At 38.6% G+C, this 22,773-nt stretch overlaps 1 protein-coding gene across 1 annotated transcript; it reads right to left on the bottom strand.

The window, feature by feature from the left end:
- Positions 1-1,187: 1,187 nt before the first annotated feature.
- NADK (NAD kinase) lies at positions 1,188-20,882 on the bottom strand. Its single transcript, XM_031613457.2, has 12 exons — positions 20,693-20,882; positions 16,035-16,208; positions 12,627-12,710; positions 9,514-9,643; positions 8,860-8,968; positions 8,537-8,622; positions 8,125-8,227; positions 7,211-7,362; positions 6,585-6,684; positions 5,788-5,945; positions 5,566-5,648; positions 1,188-4,597 (listed from the first exon to the last, which is right to left on the bottom strand). The coding sequence occupies exons 2-12, from the start codon at positions 16,205-16,207 to the stop codon at positions 4,450-4,452; spliced, it is 1,326 nt and encodes a 441-aa protein (XP_031469317.1). The 5' UTR covers position 16,208; positions 20,693-20,882; the 3' UTR covers positions 1,188-4,449.
- Between the last annotated feature and the right edge of the window lie 1,891 nt (positions 20,883-22,773).

Genomic DNA, 22,773 nt, shown 5'->3' on the forward strand with positions numbered 1-22,773 from the left:
TTTGTTGTAGCTTCGTAGGGAAATTTGTAGGGAGGATCTCAAGACTTGTATAAAGAGCTGAGACAAGGATGGGAAAAATACTGACAAAAAATACATTTTATAGGCAGCACAATGGAGACATGAAGAGGTTAATCGTCTATGGTCAGGCTGCATACAGCTGGCACTTTCAAGAGAAAGCACGAGAGTACCAGCTGATGACTGTGACTTCATTCCACAAGTCCAAATGTGACTATGTATTGTTGCTGAAATGGAGGAAAACAATTAAGCATATTCAGTACTTTTCTAAAATAAGCCAGCATGCAGCAGGTCTTGCCCAGAGCAGTAGCAATAAGGGAATACTTATTTTTTGCAGTAGGCCTTTACTTGGCCAAAATTACCTGAAAAAAAGTAGGCTTGTACCATGCTTTTTTTTGTCCTCATAGCAAAATAATGGCACTAATGTTTTCTTGCCTCCTGCATAGGCAATAGAGTGTCACTGTCACACAAATGCTGGGTTATCTTTTTGGCTATGGACTGGAAGAGCTTGTAGCTAGCCAAGCATAAGATGGAAAACTCTTGCTAAAGCACCTCAAGTAGCAAATAAATTCCATTTAAAAGCTGCTATATTTACCTGCATATGATATCTCCACACATTTTTCAATGATTTGGCGTGCATCAATTGTTGGAATAGGTTACAGATTACATTATAAAATCTTGAAAGGACATTTAATCATAATTGTTAGCCGTAAGTTTTATGGAAAAAGTGTCTGGAACTTGATCACAGCATGCAAAGGAGAGGATAGAATGGGCATTTAAACTACAATTTCACTCTTAAGTTTACTATATATCCAAATATCTGAGATTATCTCAGATTATCACCCATGTCTATTTCCTCACTCACTTTTCTCCTTTTGGACCTTCATAAAACTAGTTAATGAAGCCCAATTAGCTGTAAGGAAGATTTTTTTTGTTATTATTTTTAAACTTGCACAACAAATCCAGGAGCTTTTATTTTGAAACTTTTGGGAAAAGACTTGCATCAGACATACACAATCACAGCAGCCTTACATGCATTTCTAGAAAACAAAAGCTACTGTCCCATGAGACAATGCATCAAAACCCCACACTGAATATTTGTCTTCCAAGGAAGTAATTGTGTATACCTAATTTATTATTCTCAAAAGTCAAAATGCTCTTAAACAAATTCAACTTTACAAAAAGATTTTATTGAAAGGATTGAAAAATATTTGTTTTCAGCAATATTTAAAACAAGTTTCAAAGCATTAACAATATGTAACAGAATTTTTCCTCTTAAAAATTAAGTACACTCTGCTTTACACTGTACTACATTGGTTTTTAATAGCTTCTTAAAGTCTAATAGAGAGTGACTTTGTTTTGTTGCTGTTGTTGTTGTTTTTTTAAACACATCAATTTCCAAGCTTCCATTTTGGCCCTATGTAGTCTGGAAAGGGTTTATAGGTACAGTGATATTTCCAACCCTTATATTAGAAATACCATTCATAATCAGCAAAACTTTGTTTTACTAGCACAGTTTAAACAAATTCAGTAAGCTACTTTTATTGCCAATATTACCAAGTCTGCATTAGAGCTTTAATCACATTCAGATGTAGTTAGAACACAATACCCACACTTGAAGCAGTTAAATAATGCAAAATCCTCGAGTGCTGATCAAACTTTACTAGCCTGCTTGCAAATTGCTGGTTTGCAGATTAAGGGCCTTGAAAAGGGACTTTGTACAGTTAGATAATTTGTAACATATTAACACAATTTCTTTTGTGTTTTTATATGAAGCTAGCGTAATTATAATCAAAGGTGTTTTCCTGAAGAAAAAGCAAAAGACTAAAGCCATCTCATGACTTACTTTCCTGTGGTCAGTGACTGTAGCTCTACTAGGCTGAGCAGTGATCCAAGTAACATCGTTACCAAGCAGGAAAAGTTGTATAAGCAAAACTGCAGAAGCCTCAAAGCCAGTAATTCAATTGCAGTACGTGATAAATTTAAGGACAACTCCAGCAGATCTAATTTAGAGAAAGTAGTTAGCTAAGTTTTGTTTACATTTCATGAACGTGCACTCTACAAATTAAAGTTCTGCAGTTTAATCAATGAAAGCTTTACTATTATAAAAGCATAAATAAAAAGTGCTGAATATAGTTTTATCTTTACAAAAAAATAAGATAGATAAGGCTCATTAATTTTACCTCACCTTTACAAAATGATTTCCACCTTCCTCGTGTGCCTGGTATCCTGCTCATTTTTCATTAAACAATACATTTTTATAGCCACTATACCCTGTTCCTCCTCTCAGTTATTGCATGATTAAATAAAAGAATAGTTTCAAAGCAAAAAGTTTGATGATTCCACAGCTCAAAAAGTAAACAGCTATTTAATAACTGAATACCCCACCTAGAAAACCCGTAAGCAGCATCAAAACAGTGATAAAACAATTACTGCAGATTCAAGTGAAAGATAAATGTCAAAAGCTATTCTTGACATTCTCCAAGTTATCACAAAATTTTTCTGTTTAGATCAAAGTAAACCAATATTCTATTCTACAAAATTTACAAACTGAATTTATATTAACACCATTTCATTGTGATTTTTCTCATTAACTAAGAGTTTGCTCCTCTTTTATGGAAAAGTGCTCTCACCTCAATTAATAAAGTTAGACAGACTAGGGCAGCATCCAAAACATAAAGAGACACTATTTGAACCATCAGAGCACAGCACGTTAGGCAGAGTTTGGGAATTAATACATTTCCCACTACCACTTTGGACCACGTGTACAACATAAAACAATCATGAAAAGTTATCATTGCTTCTCGCTCCACTTTCAAGGAAATCCCACCTTGTTCAGTTAGAAATTACCCCTTCCACAGTACAATGACATAGGCTTAAATTCAACTGATCACGTCCATTCCTTTAATGGCCAATGCAGCAACAATGCAAAAATGCTGAAGTTTGGATAGTGTGACCATGAGACTGCACCACAGAGAACATAAATGTAAACATTATCCTTGGGTTTGATTTTTTCAGTTAAATTACAGTACAAACCCTTCTTTTTTTTTTTTTTTTTCCCCAAACTAGGTTGTTGTTGTTCTTTTTCATAAAAGCACATACAATAAAATATGTACATAGAGAAGTTAGAAACATTTGAAAGCATCTTAAAAAAGTACATACGAGACTTAGAATATCTTGAGTGTGCTGAAGGCACCATTGTTACTCTGCTGGGAATGTGTCCTCCCATTTATCAGCCTACCAATGCAGTATCCCTTACTGTATTACTCAGCACCCAGAATTGGAAAATACCTGTGGAATTTGAGGGCATCCAGGGCCTAGTACAGGACACTGTCGTCTTCAAGACAATAGTGGCACTAGGCAATACAGTATTCCAGATTCCTCTCGAATATCTGGAGCTTTTTTGACTATTATTTTATTTTTTATCACTATTATTATACAGTCCCTAATGTCCCATTTGTTCCAGAGCATCAAACAAAAATAAGCACGCTAATGTTTCCCACCAACAGGAACTGCAGAGCTACAAACAAGCTCAGCAAGAAAAGTGAAGATGACTGAAATAATCAACTCAGCCCAAGCTAAATGCTTGTCCATGCTGTTCGTTGGCGGATATTTACACAGTGATGACAGCAAAGGGTCAAACACTGTTCAGACAAATGGGTACTGTGCGTATGCATGTGTTTGCACATGTGTTATTTATATATATAAATGTGTGGAGTTCTTTTCCCTAGTTCCATCTACTCAAAAAACATTCTTCTTGGACACAAGATAGATATCTATCTTATATAAATCTTTTTTTTTCTAGCTTCGTCTATTAATAAAAACATTCCTGATAGGTGTTCCTTATTCACAGTTTTTGTCACACTTGCAAGTCAGAAGAAAGTATGTTAAGCACTGTTTTGATGGAGAGGTGTTCTGGGCAAGTTGTACTTAAGTCAGATAAAAAAGTAAAGCACTTCTTTTTTAAAGTCAATTTCTGTAGAGCCTTCATGTGCATAGAATTCTTAACAAATGGAATTACATACATACCAAAGTAAACAGACTATTTTAATGCCTCTTTCCTACTGCCATTTTTCTATTACATATCTACATACAGCCTACCACGTTAGTGGTAAGTTATATGTTACAATCAAATCTACAGATGCAGTCAATACCAATCAGAAATAACCCATTTTCCAACTGCTCGTTTAAAGAAAATTCAAACTGGATTACAGCAATCATAACCTCACTTCTTCCATTCTATTCCTGCTGGATAGGAAGTAGCAAAATAAATTTCCAACCATCAGCAGATCAGACTGATATAAAGTATATCACTGGATATGTGTCTGAGATGGCAACCACACCTGTTAGCAAAAACTTATAAAACAGAACATATCAACCATATAGAAGGGATACTGCCACTTTCCATTCCCATGAGTCATTAGATGTAGACACTCAAAATTCTTCTTCTTCAACAGCAAAGTTATTTTGCTTCTTCCGAACATTCCAGTGTAAACACTCAGCCAAGCTTTCAAACCAGTCGCTCACAGGATCTCGGAAACAGATCGAAGGAAGGGGATAGCAAGAGGTAGTGATGCTAATACTGCAACAACACAGGAATACCTCAGGTCAGTCAATGGCAACAAACAGCATTTTAATCTCTCTCTCTCTCTCTCTCTCTCTCTCTTATTCACTGACCAACATAGTGCTACGTTCAGCAAACTGGGTGAACTCAGAAACCAAGTTTACATGCACAACTAAACAGAGTGTAAACAAGCAATAAAACAACAGTGTGGACAATAGCTTTTTGATACAGTGAGAGCCCACTCCACAACATCCTGCATGGCCTTCACACAGCAATGTGCCCCATCAGCAATGGGGCAAGGGAAGATTTAAGCCACCGTCTTGGCTTGAAATTTCAAGTTTCAGCAATATGCAACATGACTAAGAAGTCTTGCTTCTAACAAAGGACCAAATGCCAAATGTGATGCTTGAAGCCCCGTCAGTCTCTTGATCTATTCTACAGATCTTTCAATCAATTCAAGACAATGTCAACCAGGAAGAAAAAAAAAAAATCCCAAACAGCAAGTCAACCTCTCATGTCACAGAGGCCACACCTCCCTTTGCAATGAGTCACCATATTTTTTACATAAAAACTGCATTCTGCTCACTCAAGATTAATAGAACTGCAAGTGGCCACCGCCATTCACTAAGTTAACATGGTTTAAACCATATGGCATCATTCAAAGCTTATACCAACACTTGCTAGTTTACGTCTTAAGCTAAGACCTTCTAGACAAATTTACAGAAATTTCTGAAGATGTCCATCCTCCTTGCCAAGTATTCAATGTTTACATGCTTTAGTCTTACTAATTCATTTGCTTTAAAAGATCTAAAAAACCATAAGAAATTAAACAGCACAGTTTTGTGCTGTAAGAGACATTAGACTTTATAAAAGTTTGTTTCTTCACTGCCAACAACCCTTAGGACAGTCAAAGCAGAATGAGAGAAGTGCATGAATCAGTACTTCTTGCACTTCTAAAGAAATGCTACAATCTAGAAAGATCTTACCTGTCTCCATGGCATATTTCCTGTCTCTTCCTTCCATCAAATGAAACCCATGCTGTATTCCTGGCATCTGGGGAGAGCATAATCTGAAAGAGAGAAACTGAACTTCAGTTTCCAAATCTATCTTTCTGAGTATAGAATTTACATTAAGTCAATTCCATATTCAGGTTTTACAGGCTTTAATTTGAAGTTTTTAATTTGAAAAGAGAACTAATAAAAGCTAACCTTGAGTTCCACTCCAGCAGGAACAACAATAGGTCTGAAAGACAATGAGTGAGGGCAGATTGGGGTGATCATTATTGCAGGAACATTTGGATGAATCATAGAAGCTCCTGCAGCAGCTGCGTATGCAGTGCTACCGGTCGGTGTGGAGACAATGACTCCTGAGAAAGAAGCAAAAAATTCACTTAGTTTAACATTAGAACCAGTGCTGTTATTTTGGAAAAAAAATCTAAGAAACACAACTGTTAATGAAAATGAAGCACAGACCACATCAGCTTGTATTAACCTACAGCTCTTCTGTGAAGCACACAAATCAGCAACTCTTCTAATCTCGGCCTGGTACATTTGTCCTATGAGCTCACATAAATTGCACAAATTTCTAAAACTCAGGTTACACTTTTTTTGTAACAGAAACATCCATTTGTCTGTAAGAATTACAGGTTAAGAACTTTTAAGATGAACTTCTGTATTATCTCTCTTAGAAGATTTTAGTCATTCAACAAATTCCAGATATCTTCTGAGCTATTTCTTGTTCTTTCATCTAACACATTATACCCAAAGAAGCTGCCACTTGCCTTCGTGAGTCCATAAACAGAAAGTTTACAACACTGAATGCTTCCTTGATAACTTATGCATTCCATAATGCAAGACTTTACCTATTCTTTGCAACCTCGTGTTTTCTGTCACCAGTGAACTCAAGCTTGAGATTTAGTTTCCATGTGGAAAAAACAGCATTCACTAGTACTTACAGCAGTCTCCAAATGAAGTGAGAAGCAGTTTAACTCAAGAAGCAAACTCACCATCTCCTTGCACTGTTGTTATCAGGTGTCCATCTAGAAAGACATCTACATTGGAAAGGTAAGAAGAAGGACCACGATCCACCACAACTTCATTTAGGACCTGCCATAACATCGAATATCACCACTGTTGACTTGGGAATGGATTAAATGATGAGCAGAAACATGCTTTCCAGACCTTGGAAAAATTCACCCTGATTTAGTACCTGCCAAATTTTGTTGTCAGTTGAAGGATTTTTATTTATCTAACTATGGAATGTTAAGAATTAAGAGGTATTACCAGAAAATTGTTACTAGCAATGTGTGGGGTTTTCCTTTCTGCTTATAAAGCCTTTAAGGCATCCTATTTCAGAGCTACATATTGATTTACAAAGTAGAAGTAAAATATCAATATAGGAAATGACAATATTAGCATTTATGGCTGCAGGAAGTAATGAGGTGCATCATTTTTTCATTACTTAGTGCACATATTGTGTACTACATAAATATGGTATATATCTCTCCCACACTACTGGGCTAATGTAATGACAATGCTGACGTGATAACAAAACACATATAGAGCAAATTACAAAGCATATATTAGGGTTTGTTTGTTTGTTGGTTGGTTGGATTTTTTTTGGAACACTGACCTGATATTGCATAATTTGCTTGCCCACTTCTTTCTCTATATTTGTAGGCACTACTCCATTTTCTTCTATGCCATTTTGTACTGTCAGCTTCTCTCTGTGCTCTTTTACCACTTTCACTTTCAGCCTGCTTCGCAGAACAAGAGCTGCATTGCCTAGAATTGAAATACAGGAGAACGTACACAAGAATGATATGCTACTATAGTAAATAAAATGGTAATGACTACCAATCTGTACGAAATACCTTCCACCTATTCCCTGTGCAATGTTCCCAGTATCATTCACAAGAGAACCTAGGTAAAGCTCAAAACAGATTTTCAGTATTCATGAGCAAAAATCAAGTCAAATCTGAATCTTCCTCTCTTTCCTTACAATATTAAAAGAATATTTAAGTTTCACGTGGATATCATCAAGATTAGAAAACACTTAAGCTCATGTGATCCTCACTGAGACAGAGGCTTAGCTTAAAGAAAATAACTGCATTACGAACACATATTAAAAGAAAACATTCCAGCAATGTTAGAATTTTATATATCTTTCAGAAATTTACTTGAATTTAAATCCATCTCCTATCGAAGAAACAAAATATTTCTTCAATTGTTTCAAGTGATGCCTGACTTTTCACTCTTCAAGCACTGCACTGCTTAGAGGAACAAACTACCAAACACATCACAGCTATCTTCTGTTATTTGCTTACTCCACATAGGACAAAGTTATTTCTTATCCATTTTTCTTTACAAAATAGCACAGAGAGTAGAAATTGAACGGGTCAACACAATGCTTTTGTTAGTTAAGTGTAAGTTGCTTGTGACTATGGGACTACCTAAATGAGTTGGTTAAGAAAATTAACCAGTCTCAGAAAAAGCTACAGAAAATGTAACAAAAAGAAACACCACACCTTGTCTCCTTAAATTTACCTTCTATAACCTGAGTGACTTGGGACTGAAAATTCTCAAAATTAAATGGAGTAAGAAATCCAAGGGATCCCAGATGAAAAGCCATAACTGGAGGTACACTACCCTATCAATAAAGAAAAGAATTTAAAAGCTACTGAATAAAAGCAATTCATACTTCAACTAATTGCCTGTAAGTACTTTGACTATTAATGTAACTTCAATAAAAGTTCATAATAAAAACAAATGTCATAATTAAATTAAGCAGCTCATATACACACTATTTTCAGCAGGTATAGGGTAAAACATGCTTGATTTAAAAAAGGAATCAACAATGAAGGACAAATGCAGTCCTTGATAATAACAGAAAAAATTATCTTCAAATATTTTTAAAAAGAAAAGAGTCCTTTAAGCCTCTTTCTAAAAAAAAACCAACCTGGAAGAGCGAAGAAGCATAAAGCAAGGTCCCATCTCCTCCCAGGCATATGATAAAGTCTATTTGATTGGAGATATCATCATAATCTGGAAGAAATATTTAAAGACAAGTTCTGAATTATGTTTTATCAAAGGTCAAATTCCTGATGCAAGATACGTGCATCATACCAGCATTCACTCACAAACGTGAAAAAACTACAAGTAAGATGTAACAACAGTTTGCAAGGGACAGACTGGTTTCACAACCTTGATCCAATACCAAGGAGATACTAAGACAAATAAATGCTATGCCTCAACTTTCTTTTCAAGAATTCGTTACCATACCTTCTCGAAAGGTACAAAATTTCTTCTTCACTGGTCCAAAATTATCATCATTTGCAATAGCAGGGTCTTCCAATACTTTTTTTTCTACGTACACTATCATGTTGTTCTCCTAAGAGGAGGTAAGATGAGCTTGTTAACAACCACTGAAATATCGAAGTATTGGATTCCCTCCATAATTTGAATCAGTCAAAAACACAAATAAAAAACAGATATTATTTTTATTGATCTGCATCTTCAGGTTGCAGGGCTTTTTTTACTATTATTCTTAATATACAACATGTGGTTTAATCCTAGCCAGAAATGTGCAGCATACATAGGCCACCTGATGAATAAAAATCAGCTCTGGAAACAGGAATTACGTGATACAGTAAACACTTCTGTTTACTCGAGGCTCTAAGTATTAAATTTTCTGTCCTATGTCTTACAATTCAGATCTGAACACAATTATGAAGGAAACAGTTTTGATTTTCCCTCCAAGTACTGTTCCTCTGAAACAAGTTTTAATACTTCCAGTACAATAAAGTTTGTGCTAATGATTTGTTTGCACTATGCAATTCTATGGATTTCACGTTTAACAGAATCAGTAACTGAAAATAATTTAGATGCAAGATTTCTCATCATGGTTAAAAAAAACCTGAATTTACATTCTGTTACCTCGGTAAGATACACACAGAGCTCTTTAAAAGGCTGCAGCAGACTGGCATCACGTATTTTTTTAATAACAAGGACACTCTTGGGAGGTTTGTTCCATGTCAACCGCTGGCTTGCTGGATCCTGAATGTGCCTAGAGAAGAGAACACAGCGTAACACGAATCTTCAGGATTGTTAGGTTAAAAACATCATCTTTTAAATCAGAAGATGTCACTATAAAGGAAACACAGAGGACTAAAAGCACTGAGTAACTGAAAGAAGGGGCAGAGATGTACTGCAGTGCCCGTAGATTTTCAAAAAATTTGTTACTACCTTTTGCTTTGACATCATTTTAGCCAGGTAAGAACATACATCTTATCACACACACTGCTGAGACAATAGAGAGAAGGATATAATTGTAATGATGCCTTCTCCCCTCATGAAACCAATAAATACTTTCCTCCACTAAGATTTCACTGATTTCAGTATACAGTCACAGTTTTCTCAGTACAGCCTGAAGTCTGTAGATACAGGAACACATTTTTCTAATAAGAATTAATTCAAAACTACAGTATCACCAGAAAAGGGCAAATATTTCAATAATTAAGACACAGATATGTGTACTAAATCCTCAAGGGAAGCCTCAACAGCTACAACAACCTGTACATAATCTCTACTCTAGGAAGTCTGTAGCAACTCTTATACTTCCTATCATAAAAGCTCATTAACTTCATGCTGCTCTGTAACACACACCATTGATTTAGGAACACACAGATGTATTCTGCTTCTTCATTTGGATCTGCTGCTGACCTACACAATTTTACTGCTGTATTTTGCATACAATGAACATCTCATCCTTTTCCATAAGGCGCAGATGTAATCCGTAAAGCAAAGTAGATTAGTATCCATGCTGAACAGCCAAATTTAGAGATTTGGATTTAGTACTTCAAGAGTTAATGTAAAACAGATGATGATAACGGAGATGGAATAACCTGCTCATTTTACTTTTATGAAAAATGTTCACATTCTGCATAGAGCAGAAACTATAGACTAGCATAATTTTGTTGAAAAAAAAATCTATTTTATAAGATCAAATTCCTCAAATTTAAATACTGCTCAAAGGCAAAAAGCACGTGCATAGAAACCACCCCAAAAATACATTTCAGCACAATCAGGCTGCTTTGTAAAAGCTGGCAGAGAACTAAAGATTGCAGCATTGCTTTTCACCTAACGAGCCCGGAACTAACAGATTTTCTTCAAACCAAAAAGACAATCTGCCTACTTTAGCTGTACTCACCAATTCCATGCAGCTCTAATTGAAAAATTATTCATAACATGCTTTAAGACCTTCATGTTCGTTTCCAGAAGTCAGGCAAATGCAACAGCTCCAAAAAACCAGGCTGTGCTGAGGCTTTTACCAATTCTTAAGAAACTTCTACTTAAAAAAAAAAAAAAAAAATAATCCCATCCAGCTAAATCTTTCCAACAGTCACAATAAAAAGTTGAGGCTTCACATTTAGAAAACTCACTTCAGAAAACACAGCCTTCAGACAGCAGAGTTTTCAACACTGTGACTTAAAGAGACCCTGATTAACTGATGCCCATACACAAAAAGATCTTCTGTTATATTTCCCTCCAGTAAAAAGAGTTTAATATTACTAGTGACTGTAGAAAAGGAAAAAGAACAACCAAAAAGGATACGGCTGTTTTTAGAAGCCACAAAACAAACAAACAAAACCTTTAAAGTTGTAAAAACAGTAATTTATAACTTGGTTTTCAAATAGTCCTTTCCTTTGACGACCTGAGGGTGCCCCTACCTCCACAGCTATTCTGCACACTGCACAGTCTTTTCCCTGGCAAGCAGTGTGTTTAGTATCGCCTACAGCCTCTGTGCTCAACTGATCTTGACACTATCATTATATGGTGCAAAGCTGGCTCAGCCCACAGGGAGGAGCATATACAGCACAATCAGGTGGGTAAACATGTAATGCAGGCTGGGTTTGCAGGTGAACTACTGTATACAAAGTCGCAAACTTCAGAAGAGACAGAAAGAAGGAAGTTCAGATCCCATGTACTGCAAGATTTCTGCCACACCTCTGTAGGAAACATTACGTTACCATTGATGTGTTTTGAGGAAAATCACTACAATTTAGGTAAAGATTGAAGCGAAGAAATACTTAATTCAAATACCGTAAGTTTAACTGAAAGGTAAATCAATAAAACAGAACTTTACAAAAGGACAGAACTGTTTGTGTATCTGCTGAAAAAAGCCTTATTTTCACAATAAATTTACCAGCAGAGACTAAAAATAACTTGCCTTCATATTCATACACTGAAAGCATCATAGATGAAATACTAAAATTCAAACCATTCATTCAAACAGAAAGCTTTCCTTGGATGAAACTGCACAGTGCACACAGCAATTCCTCTACCTTTTTTCACATTTTCCACAATAATTTCTGTCCCTCTGTACCCGAGAAACAATTTTCTTTATGGAATAAAGAAAATGATACCAGCAGCTTCTCAGCATCATAATTAGATTGCTATATGGGAGTTTGATACATGGAATTTACTGTCAGCTGTGTTGGAAAGGCTTTATTATCGTTGCCATTGTTGACCACAATTTAGGAACTGCAGATTATGCAAAATACATTTAAACAAAACCCCAGTACTTAAAAGTATTTGCATGCTCTGTTCTATTTATTTTAAATACAAAATGGTTCATTTTTTTTCTTAAAATAGATCCGTTGTGCTGAGAAAAAACTCCATTAGTCTAGATAGTGAATCATCAGAACATCGCATGAATTAATAACGTTAAAAGGGTATTCATTCTACTGATTGATGTCAGTTGCCCTGTGAGAAGTATTCCAACTGGCAAAACTACTATAAAACCATACAGAGAAATAATGATTATATCCTATCAGCCCTTTGGGAAAAGGAAACAAGAGTGACATTTAAGCCCATACTACATTTTTCAGCATGCAGATTAAGGCAACAAGTGTGATCTAAACTGCGAGTCAATTTTTGCAATACAGATCCCAGCACAACAACACTGAGTTGGGACGAGTAGTAGGAAAGCAAGCTTATCTTCTTTCACGTGGAATAAGCATAATATCAGTCACTTGACAAGTACTTACATAATCGTTTTAGGATTTTGCAGCATACAGGCCTTTGGTCCAAACGTGGTCACTGGGCATGGTCCATGCAAGGAGCGTGTCCTCCTGAACATCAGAAGTTAAGAAAGAAATAAAGGTGATGGCAAGCTAGGTATAATTAGCTCCCCAAGCACCAAAACCAAACCAAACATCTTTGAAAGAGCTACGTTAGGCAATGAAGGACAAAGTCCATTTCTTAAACTTCTATTTGTGGGTGACTAGCCAATATAATTTTATACACATTAGCTCAGACATTTCAAAGCTAAATTTTAACTCCTGTACCTCCCTCCTTGACAGAGATTTTATAACTGAAGCCACACTCATAGTTCAAGCCCTCCTGAGGTGAGCACACACTAAATCCAAGCACAGTACCAGGTATGTATTTTTCTTGTATCCATTTAAACTGTGCACAAAGTAAGACCACAGCCTCAGATCTGTGGTTCTGTGAATTCATGTCAAACATGTCAAAGTTTCTGTTTAGTCACAAATCTCCTTGACATTACAGACCAGAACAGTATGTCAGCCTCTCAGGGACACAAAAAAAACCGTAGATAAATTCCAAATTAAAAAAAAAACAAACCCAAACTATGTTCAAGGTCTCACTACTGCAAAAAGGAAAAATGCTATGTGAGATGAAAAAAAAACAGAAATAACATTTTTTTAATAACCAAAAATATTTTGTCTATACATTTAAGGTAGCACAGAAATTTGCAAACAAAAATCAATTGCTACTGACCCAATTTACTGAAGTCAACTATTAAGAAAGACCAGGGTAATAAACTCAGCCATTTAAGCAGAGGAGTGCCTGCGAGGTTAATTTAATCCCCTGAAAGGTACAAAAACATCCCAACCTGAGATTAACGCGCTTTTTTAATCAAGAGAAAACAATGCAATGAAGCACTGCTCAGGCATTTTTGGCTTCTATCATTTAGTGGCACGCATGAATTCCATCACATAAAGAAACAGACCACACAGCAACCTGGTAGAGCACACAGCCTGCCACTGCCAATGGCAGCAGCATGCTGTTAACAGAGAGCACACCTTGCTTTTATGATACCACTTCTGGATTGCACAGTAACGTTACCTCTCCCAGCGTATATCAGAAATCCCAACTTGCTAACAAGGAAGTGTACCTTGATCACCCAGTAATGAGTGCCAAGGGGCATGTTTTGCAGTAGTCAGAGTATTTTACAAACAATTTCCTTAAGCACTGAACTTAAATTAGAAGCTCCAGCAACAGGGGAGAGATGGAACAAACAGGAAGGTACAAAATGCCTGGTTTTCTAGTAATTTTCAAGAACTACGAGTCTTAGCACTAATGGTGAAGCAAAGCAGAACTACCACGACACATCCAGGATCTCATGTCCAAGAGATCTCAAATGCCAGAGAAAAAGAGAAGACAAAACTTAAAGTTTATCAAATAAATTACAATATAAATCGATAAGATAACACTGAACCTTAGAAACGCAATGCCTCAGATCTTTTACAAACAAACAATTCCTTTGAGCGTGGAGAAAAACCATTATTTTTTCATGTATTCAGTAACAATTAATACAGTATTAATCTTTAAAGTGATTAGATCTGTAGGGTCATTTATCCTCAGACTTAAATTCCACTCAGAACACAGGACTGCTGCTAGCTCTAGGATGAGATGATGTGGAGCAAGTCAGAGCTGTTCTGCCTTACCCGCCTCCCTCCTCCTGCAGCAAATCTGTACATGGGAGTAAAACCCATTGCGTCATGTTGAAACAAGTAAATGCTATTAAAATTATTCCATTAAAATCAAGTGGGAAATATGCCTTTCCTGTGCTTAATTGAATTAACACAGGAACTGGTAATTAACCTATTCCTTGCTAGTAATAAATCATTGCTGCTCTGCCTATTATAGTGTATATTGTGCAGTAGCTCAGCCTGGCCTGATGACTCACTTGGAGCACTATAAAATCCCACACATCAGATTTCTACTGAAAATCAAAAACAGATGACAGATTAAAGTCATAATATTTTTTCCATGTCTAAGAAAACATGTTTGTGTAAGATTTTAATTATGATAATTAACATTATTTAATGTCCCATAACAAATACATTAAAGTTTTGTTTAACTTACGTTCAAACATTTTCTCCAGACACAACTATTATTTAAGCATGTTAAAAGTTTACCTTATTTATATTAAAAGAGAAATATGAGCAAATATGCAGATTATTAGAGATAAACACATGTAGCAGTACATGCAAAGGGAAAATCAAAGGCTCTATTTAAGAAAAGTTACATGTGAAATTAGGACAGTCAAACAGTACTCTGGTAACATCACCTGTCACATTTTGCTCCACTCAAGCCTCTACCACTATCTGCCTTTTTTGTCTTCTTTACACAGAGGTACTTATTTCATGTCCCTGTTTAGCTAAACTCCTATCCTACAAAGAGGCATCAAATATCCACATCTGAAGATTTAAGCAGAGCAAGAAAAAGACATTTCACAGAAAGCTTTTAATGTAAAGACTTACCTATTTGCAGTGATACATAACATAGTAACTAGAACAGTACAGTCCTTTGTGAATATTTCCCAAATACAACGTATCAGCTGAGCAACTTATGCAAAGCAAGTATTCCCAAGTATTAATCTCTTGAGTGAAAGGCTTTTATTACACCTCCTTTCACCACAAAGCTTCCCCTGGGATCTTCAGGTCTCACCCACATAAGCTCTGCCTTGCAACAGCAGTCCTGCCAGCAAAGCAGTAACTCTGGAAGAGATTTTCATCTGTTGAGCAACTCCTTCGTGATTCTGCCCATGCTCCAACCTTACCCCGGATCACAGTATAAGTAAAGTTAACTTCTGCTGCCATCAAGATACACTGTTACCACAGCACACCATCTGGCATATACAACAGGTCCAAAGATCACTAAATCAAAAGTTCTATCCAAGTTGTCCACATGACAAAGAGTATTGCGAATACATCAGGAATTTGGCTCAACGAAAAAAATGGGCGTTTCTCAGTGTTGTGATTAGATTTGTAAGCACCTGCTTATTTGTGCTGCCTCATGTTACAATATGACCCTAATTCTTACACAGCCTTTAAATACACAGCACTACAGCTCCAGTTAGAGCATTTAATAAAAAATTGCAGGTGTGCCTCTGCTATTTTTTGAGACTGTAAGCTCTGCAGATATCAGTTTTGACAGCTGTACCATTTTGATTACAGGTCTGATCTTGGTGTGGCCTCAGCCTTTAACTTGCTGACTTCCTTTTGGACTAACAACATTTTAAAGTGCATTTTAAGGTTACCTTAAAAGCAAGACTACGGGTATATAAAACCAGAAGCAAAAACTAAGATCTGGATATCCAAACTTCTTCCATTTTTCTTGAAATTGGGAAGAAACAGAAGCCATACCGGAATTCTTTGGTGCTTCCTAGGGCTGGTGAAGCAGACAAGCTTCGTGACTTCGCTCGCCCCCGGCTCGTACTGCTCCACTCCTCATCATCATGACACGCTGAGCAATGATATGCAGAATCTGAGCTCACATCAGCCTTACTGGTACACAGTTTCTCCCGATTCATCTCCATACTGGAAGTGAAAGAACCTCAGTGAGGGAAAGATTTAATTCCTGTGGAAAAACATCAGGGGAAAAGAGACAGGTAAGGGAGAGAAGAGAAATCCCAGTATTAGCAAAGTTAGTAGAGTTATTAGGCATGAATTGATGCTCTTTGGTAGACACTTCTCAACAAGATCTGGGCATTTGAGAAGTTCTTCAAGGTCATCACAAGACACTGGAAGGAAAAACAGACAAGAGTTGAAACTCCAGTGTTCCTAGATTTAAAAGAGTCTTCATGTAAAACTGTGGAGTTCAAGACCATCACATTTCCAGCTACATCCAGAAAAAGTATGCATGCTAAAGACTAAAGAGGAAGAAGAGCATTAAATATTTGCCAGGAATCAAGATTCAGAGAAGTCTATAAAATCTCCTATTAATCAATACATATCTCAAACAAACAAACAAACCTAGATCAAGCTACAAAAAATATATATATGTCATAGTGAAAAAATAATTGAACAGTTTAACTTTAATAAACTTCAGTCCTCCACAGACATGAGATTAATACCAAGCTGAGAAGAGATAAAACCAAACCAGAGCACAACACTGAAGATCTCAAACTATTTGTGACAAAGTGGAGAGGTGGTCCAAACCAAAGAAAATGAAACGTGATAAGCACAAAATATTTCATTCCACAATAGTCAGCACAAGGACAGGATGATGAACAGGAGTAAAAAGCAACACAACGCAACACATAAATACTAAAAACTTTAGTGACCACAAAAGAAATAGGAATCCCTTATTTAAGTTTGCATCATTATTTGAACTAAGTAGAAGATTTCTCACAATAAAAATAGAAAGCAACTTCAAGTGTATAAAGAAACACCAAACTGTGAACAAATCCTATCTTAGATGAAGCCTAAAGGAACAGTACGTTCCTCAAATTACTTCAACCCAGGGAAAAACATTGGCTCATTAGATATTTGCAGATGTTTTTCAACCAGCGTTTAGCACACTGTAACAGCTCCTTACTGCATCATGTACAGAACAGATCAGGACGTTACTGTAACTGTTAAAATAGACTTTGGCAATGGAGAACACTCAGAATATTCGTCTGTAAGGTTAACACAAAATGAGAAACATCAACAATTTAACAAGCACTGTGCTTCACAGTATCTGAACTCCTACACAACAAAAGCATCAAGAAAAGAAAAAGTAATTTATTAGGAGTACCAGTTCGTTACTAGATTAGACAGAATAATCACCTAATGGCAGCAGAGCACAGCTTTGCTCTCACAGCAGATCAGGTTTACCCCGACACAACGTGGTCATCAAGAAGTGCAGTTAGACTCAACCAGTAATAATTGATAAGATCCTGCACTTGTAAAGATATCAGTGTTTGGTTGTTGGTTACACACTGCTTGGCATCACCAGTGACCACGACTTGGGAAATTCTCCATTCAACACAGTCTTTATTTTAATTACTTAATTTCAGAGATTCAATATAGGGATGAACGAGCCTTTTCTGATATTTTTTCCCCACAGACAACCAGGATTCTAATGAATACTTTTCCCAGTCAAATAATGAATTAATTTACTAAATTACTAAGATACTAATTTACCATCCGTTTGTAGCACTCACATTTGTAATGCACTTGCCATTTCAGGCCTATCAATCAAACATACCTACCAAAAAATCTAGTACCATAATTTGTACTTTTAACTCTAAGGACTATTCTTTATAGGCAGAAATCATGGCAAACAGATCATTCTTGTGTTTGGTGCATTTATATCACAGGGACCAAACAGGCTTCTCAAGCATCTTTACATACCCAGACTTCCACAGACGCTGCTTTCTTGCTGATTAGTAAGGAATTACAGATCTGAGTAAGTCTTTGCCTGAATACTATGCTTTTAGCTAATATAAACCATAACTAGTATGTTTATAGTGAGTCAAAGTTAATCCCTAGGAGTAAATACATTCAATTTTTTAGATATAACCAACAAAAATGCCGGAGATAATTCCTCATCCGTGGCACAGATCTTCCCCTCAAGAATAATCTGGATAGGAAAAAAAAAAACAAACACTGGAACTGGTAGAGGGGGGGAAAGCAAACCAATGATACCAACAACCACTGCAGCTGCTATTTATTACCAAAATCAGCAACTTGGTGTTTCCAAAAGAAACCCTGTCTGCACAGAATTAACCTAGATAATGATACACAATAGCTAAGTTTAACTACATCTTTTGTTAGTTCTCAATGCCAGCTTCTCAGCTGGTCCAGAAATACTGAGTGAAAATCAGCAGTGAGCAATCTCTCATCATCTCTTGCCAATCCCCTACAGCACACCTCTCAAATTTACTGATACAGCCTCAGCTACCTCAGGGATACTCATACAGTTCCATATACTTGTAGCAAAGTATATGCAAATGCAATACCTGTGAAAGAAGCTCATGCAAAGTTACTTTTTTTTCCAATAACTGTGGAATTGCTGTACACCCATCCTGTTTCAGAATATCATCCTTAATTGAGAGGTGCAGAGAACAACAATGTATTTCAAAAGCAATAAAGTCTGTTTCCACATGACTTTGTTTGAAAAATCTTCATCTGACAGATGCCATCAGTAAAGAAAATAAAACTAGAAGTAAGACATTGCACAGATCTACCACTGCATGCAGCACAAGAACTTGATATTCCTCCCATGTAACGCTTTCTAATTCAGAATGTTTTAAACTGCCTCTTACACCACGTACTGTTTAATTAACATCCCCTCATAAGACCTTCATTAAATAAGCAGATCCGACACAAGGACAAAACTATCACCGACCAACTCCCAGGACTGGATCCAAAAACACAACGCACGAGTCAACAAACTAGCAAAGAGGCTGCTCTGCTCACAGTCATGCCCCAAATTAAGAAAAACAGAAAAGATTTAGGAGTACGGCATTCCAGAATAAAAGAAAATTGAGAATTAGCACTTTGATATTTAAAATTGTGACACTCAATAGCAAGTTGAGTCACCTCTCAGTCTCCAGCTGTTTCTTTTTTATGTCATACATCCCACAAACAATTACCATCACAAACCACAGCTTCAGAGATGTTTTGTCAAATCAACTTTAGATGGGCGGAAAGAACAGCAGAACATCCCAGATGTTTTACTGCACTTTTAGACTATTGCTAAGGAATTACACTCCAGCTCTACTGTAAGAATCCTGGTTATAAAACAAGTCTGAAACAATTTTACTAAGCCTCCACTCAGATGTAATCCACATCCTGTTGGCCAAGAGTTATGCGGACACATCTTAAACCGTTATCTTCTCTTCTGTTAGATAACAGGGAATAGCACACAAATATGCCCTTCCAAAGAGCTACACAAGGAACATAAGGTTGCAAATCACTAAGAACTTCAAACCTTTTGTTGAGCTTTGCTGGTCAGTGTTTTGTGAAGTTCCCCTCTGTCAAATGCATGGTCCTAAACCATCACAGCAGAAGGTTACCACAGGGTTCATCCCAGCCAAACACTGCTTTTATAAGGCTCCAAGGCTGCAGCAATTCTGCCAGTTTCTTAGCGTTGCATCAGCCATTGAAAACTCCTAATTATCAACATTTGTGTGATAGCAGGAAAGGATGACACTGCATCCAAACACCACAGAATCACAGAATGGCTGGGGTTGGAAGGGACCAGGAGGATCATGAATCTCCAACCTCCCTGCCACAGGCAGGACAACCAACCTCCACATTTCATACTAGACCAGACTGCCCAGGGCCCCATCCAATCTGGCCTTGAACACCTCTAGAGATGGAGCATCACCAGACTGGCTGTGCCTTGCTGCCCATCCCCTCTCTGCTTAATGCTCTAATTCTGTAGACAAGGTTTAATAATGATGATGTTTTACTTCGGAAAGCACTCCAATGGAGCTCATACGCATACAAGCCCATCTCCGAGGCACAAAGCCTCCTGCCTGGCAGAGAAAGCAGGCAGCACTGCATGGAGCAGACAGCATTTCCCTTTTTTCAGCGTCTGGCAGAAAAAAAAAAAAACAAACAACAAAACAGCAGTGAAACTACCAAAAAGAAAAAAAAAAAAAAAAAAAAGAAAAAAGAGATAGCATGACTATCACGTGTCTCGCACCCGGGGCAAACTCTGTTAACTCTTCCTTTTCGGACCCCGCAGCCCCACACGCTCCTCAGGCTCCAGGCGCCGGCCGCGTTCTGTCACCTGTTACCTTCAGGAAATTCCCGCCTCCCCGCCTCTCGCGCTCACCGCTGGGCGCACCCACCTCGCCCCGCTCGCACAACGCCGGCTTCTCGGAGTTATCCGAACGCACATCGCCCGCGGACGGCTTTCCGAGAGAGAACGGGGCCGGCGACCGGGCGGGATGCGGGCATCGCGGTTCCCGAGCGGCCCGGCCCCGGCACGCAGCCCCGCGGGAGGCCGCGGCCCGCCCGTCCCCGGGGGCTGCCCTCCCCTCAGCGCGGCCGCCCGCCCGCCCGCCTCAGCGCCCCGCGCTCACCGCCCGCCCGGCTGCTTTCCCGCCCGCTGCTTCCTCAGAGGCCGAGGCGCCGACCGCGGCGGTGGGGATGGTAGCGGTGGTGGCGGCGGCAACGGCTGCCCCCGAGCACTGAGCGGGGCCGGCGGACCCTGCGCGCCTCCATCGTCCTCTCCCCGCCTCCTCAGCAGAGTCGGCCCCGGGGGCGGGGCGGCGCGCATGCGCGGCGCGCGGGTTGGGCTCGGCCTGTGCGCCCGCGCGCAGGGAGAGTGGCACCGCGCATGCGCGCTCGGCGGGCGGCGTTGCCGCTGTATGGGGCGGTGAGGGCTTCCAGCGTGCATTTAATTAAATTAACTACATTTAATCAACTCTGCGGCATTGAGCAAGGCTCGACAGCCTCGGCCGTCCACGGTTGCAGTTCTACCACCTAGCTGAGATCCTAATGCGAGCCGTGTTTCACGTGGCACAGAGCCCACGCAGTTGGGGCAGGGAGAACTTCCAGTTTTCAGGTCTAGAAGTTATGTGGAACTGGAGTTATAGCTGCTAAAAAAGGACATTAGAGCGACATTGACTCGTCCAGCAGCCTCCCCTCAGGTGGGGCTCGGCCCCAAGGTCACAGACACTGCCACCTCAGCCCTCTGCTGCTCACGCATCACCCACACCCAGCACACCTCAGCTGCCACACACTTACGTCTCTGTTTCTCACATTGGTGGTTAAAGATCCCTTCTGACACAATCCCTGCTTAAGAATGCACGTTGTCTTTGGATGCTGGAATCACTCAGCAAGAGACAGAAGCTCCTGAAAAGCAGGAAACCATTTTCTGTTCTGTCCTTGATACAGAGCATGATTTTCAGCAAGGGAGAAATGAAGCAAAAAGCAGCATGTGATGATTGCAGTATTTGTTCTGACCAGCTCCGTCAGCCCCGAGCTGACGATCCTGAAATCATCAGAACTTTGTCACAAACTTTGCACCAACACAGAAACAATCCTTCACGGTCGCACATAGGTGCCCATCTCTCACTGGAACATAGATTGTAAGAACAAAGTAAGAACAAATCACACCCGTTGAGAATGTGGTAATTTGGGATTTTTCTCTCTTCCTTTTTTTACAGAATGCATGTTTCCAGGAAAGCAGGGAGTTACAGAAGAAGTGATAGTCAGTGAAGGAAGAAGCAAACTTGAAAAAGAGGAAGTAGCTGCTAGATAAGGGGAAATCCTACAGCACCTTTTAGGAAGTACACTATTTTGAGTCAAATGTTCTCCTCCTCTGAAGCATGTTAAGGGCCCACTATGCAAGGAGTTGATGAAACAGTACACAGTTCTATGAAGTCAATATCTTGGAGACTCGAAGGTCTCCAGGTGCTTAAAAGGCATGTTCAAACTGCAAAGGAACAACTGAACATGGTGCTAGGAAGGAATATAGCACCAAGTTCCATAGAGTCAAGACATTTATCTCAAAAGCAGCAGCAGAATATGTTCCACCACACAGGAACCGTGCTCAGACACAGCGCCTTTGTTACCTATGCCTGCCCATACCCAATTAGTGACTGCCAAAGCTAAATGAAGAGTAAGTGAATTGGCTTTGGGGGTGAATTTGTCCAAATAAAGATGAAAAGACAAAAGCACCACAAGAGCCGTTTCCTACAAAAATACATACTGAAATGTTTAACAGAAAAGGTGGCAGGTTTCCTTCCCCTAAGAAGAGTAACATCATGCAGGTGCTCGATATTTTTAAGAGGCACAAACTCCAGACCTGATGAACACTTATCCTCATTAACCAGTGAAGATCAGATAAGAGCCCTAATCAGCTGAGCCTACCCTATTTATAAAAGAGCTACAATTACAACAGCAGCTCCGAGCTGCTCAGGTTCAGCAGCAACCATGATAGCTCTACTTGCTGATGTGGATAGATATAACAGAGAGATTGCTAACATCTCTTCCCTTCTATGCAGACTGAAGTGTCACAAGAAATAGAAGAGTCTTCTTCACTTCTGAGCATGCTCTCCCTGAGAACGTGATCAGAATAGCATACTTCACTCTGGCAAAGTTGTTCTTACCTCTCAAACCTCAGGAGAAATAAAAAATGCACCAGAAATGTTTAAAT

Source organism: Phasianus colchicus, chromosome 22 (assembly GCF_987193195.1).
Source record: "Phasianus colchicus chromosome 22, bPhaCol1.hap1.1, whole genome shotgun sequence".
NCBI classification, from domain to species: domain Eukaryota; kingdom Metazoa; phylum Chordata; class Aves; order Galliformes; family Phasianidae; genus Phasianus; species Phasianus colchicus.

Bases quoted from the DNA above. Each gene is read 5' to 3' on its own strand.
- NADK (XM_031613457.2), bottom strand. From the start codon at position 16,207: ATGGAGATGAATCGGGAGAAACTGTGTACCAGTAAGGCTGATGTGAGC. The intron at 7,363-8,124 runs GTAAATTTAAGG...TTTCAATTCTAG, and splicing joins AGTCACTCAGGTTATAGAAG to GCAATGCAGCTCTTGTTCTG. The intron at 6,685-7,210 runs GTCAGTGTTCCA...ATGTTATGGCAG, and splicing joins AGCAAATTATGCAATATCAG to GTCCTAAATGAAGTTGTGGT.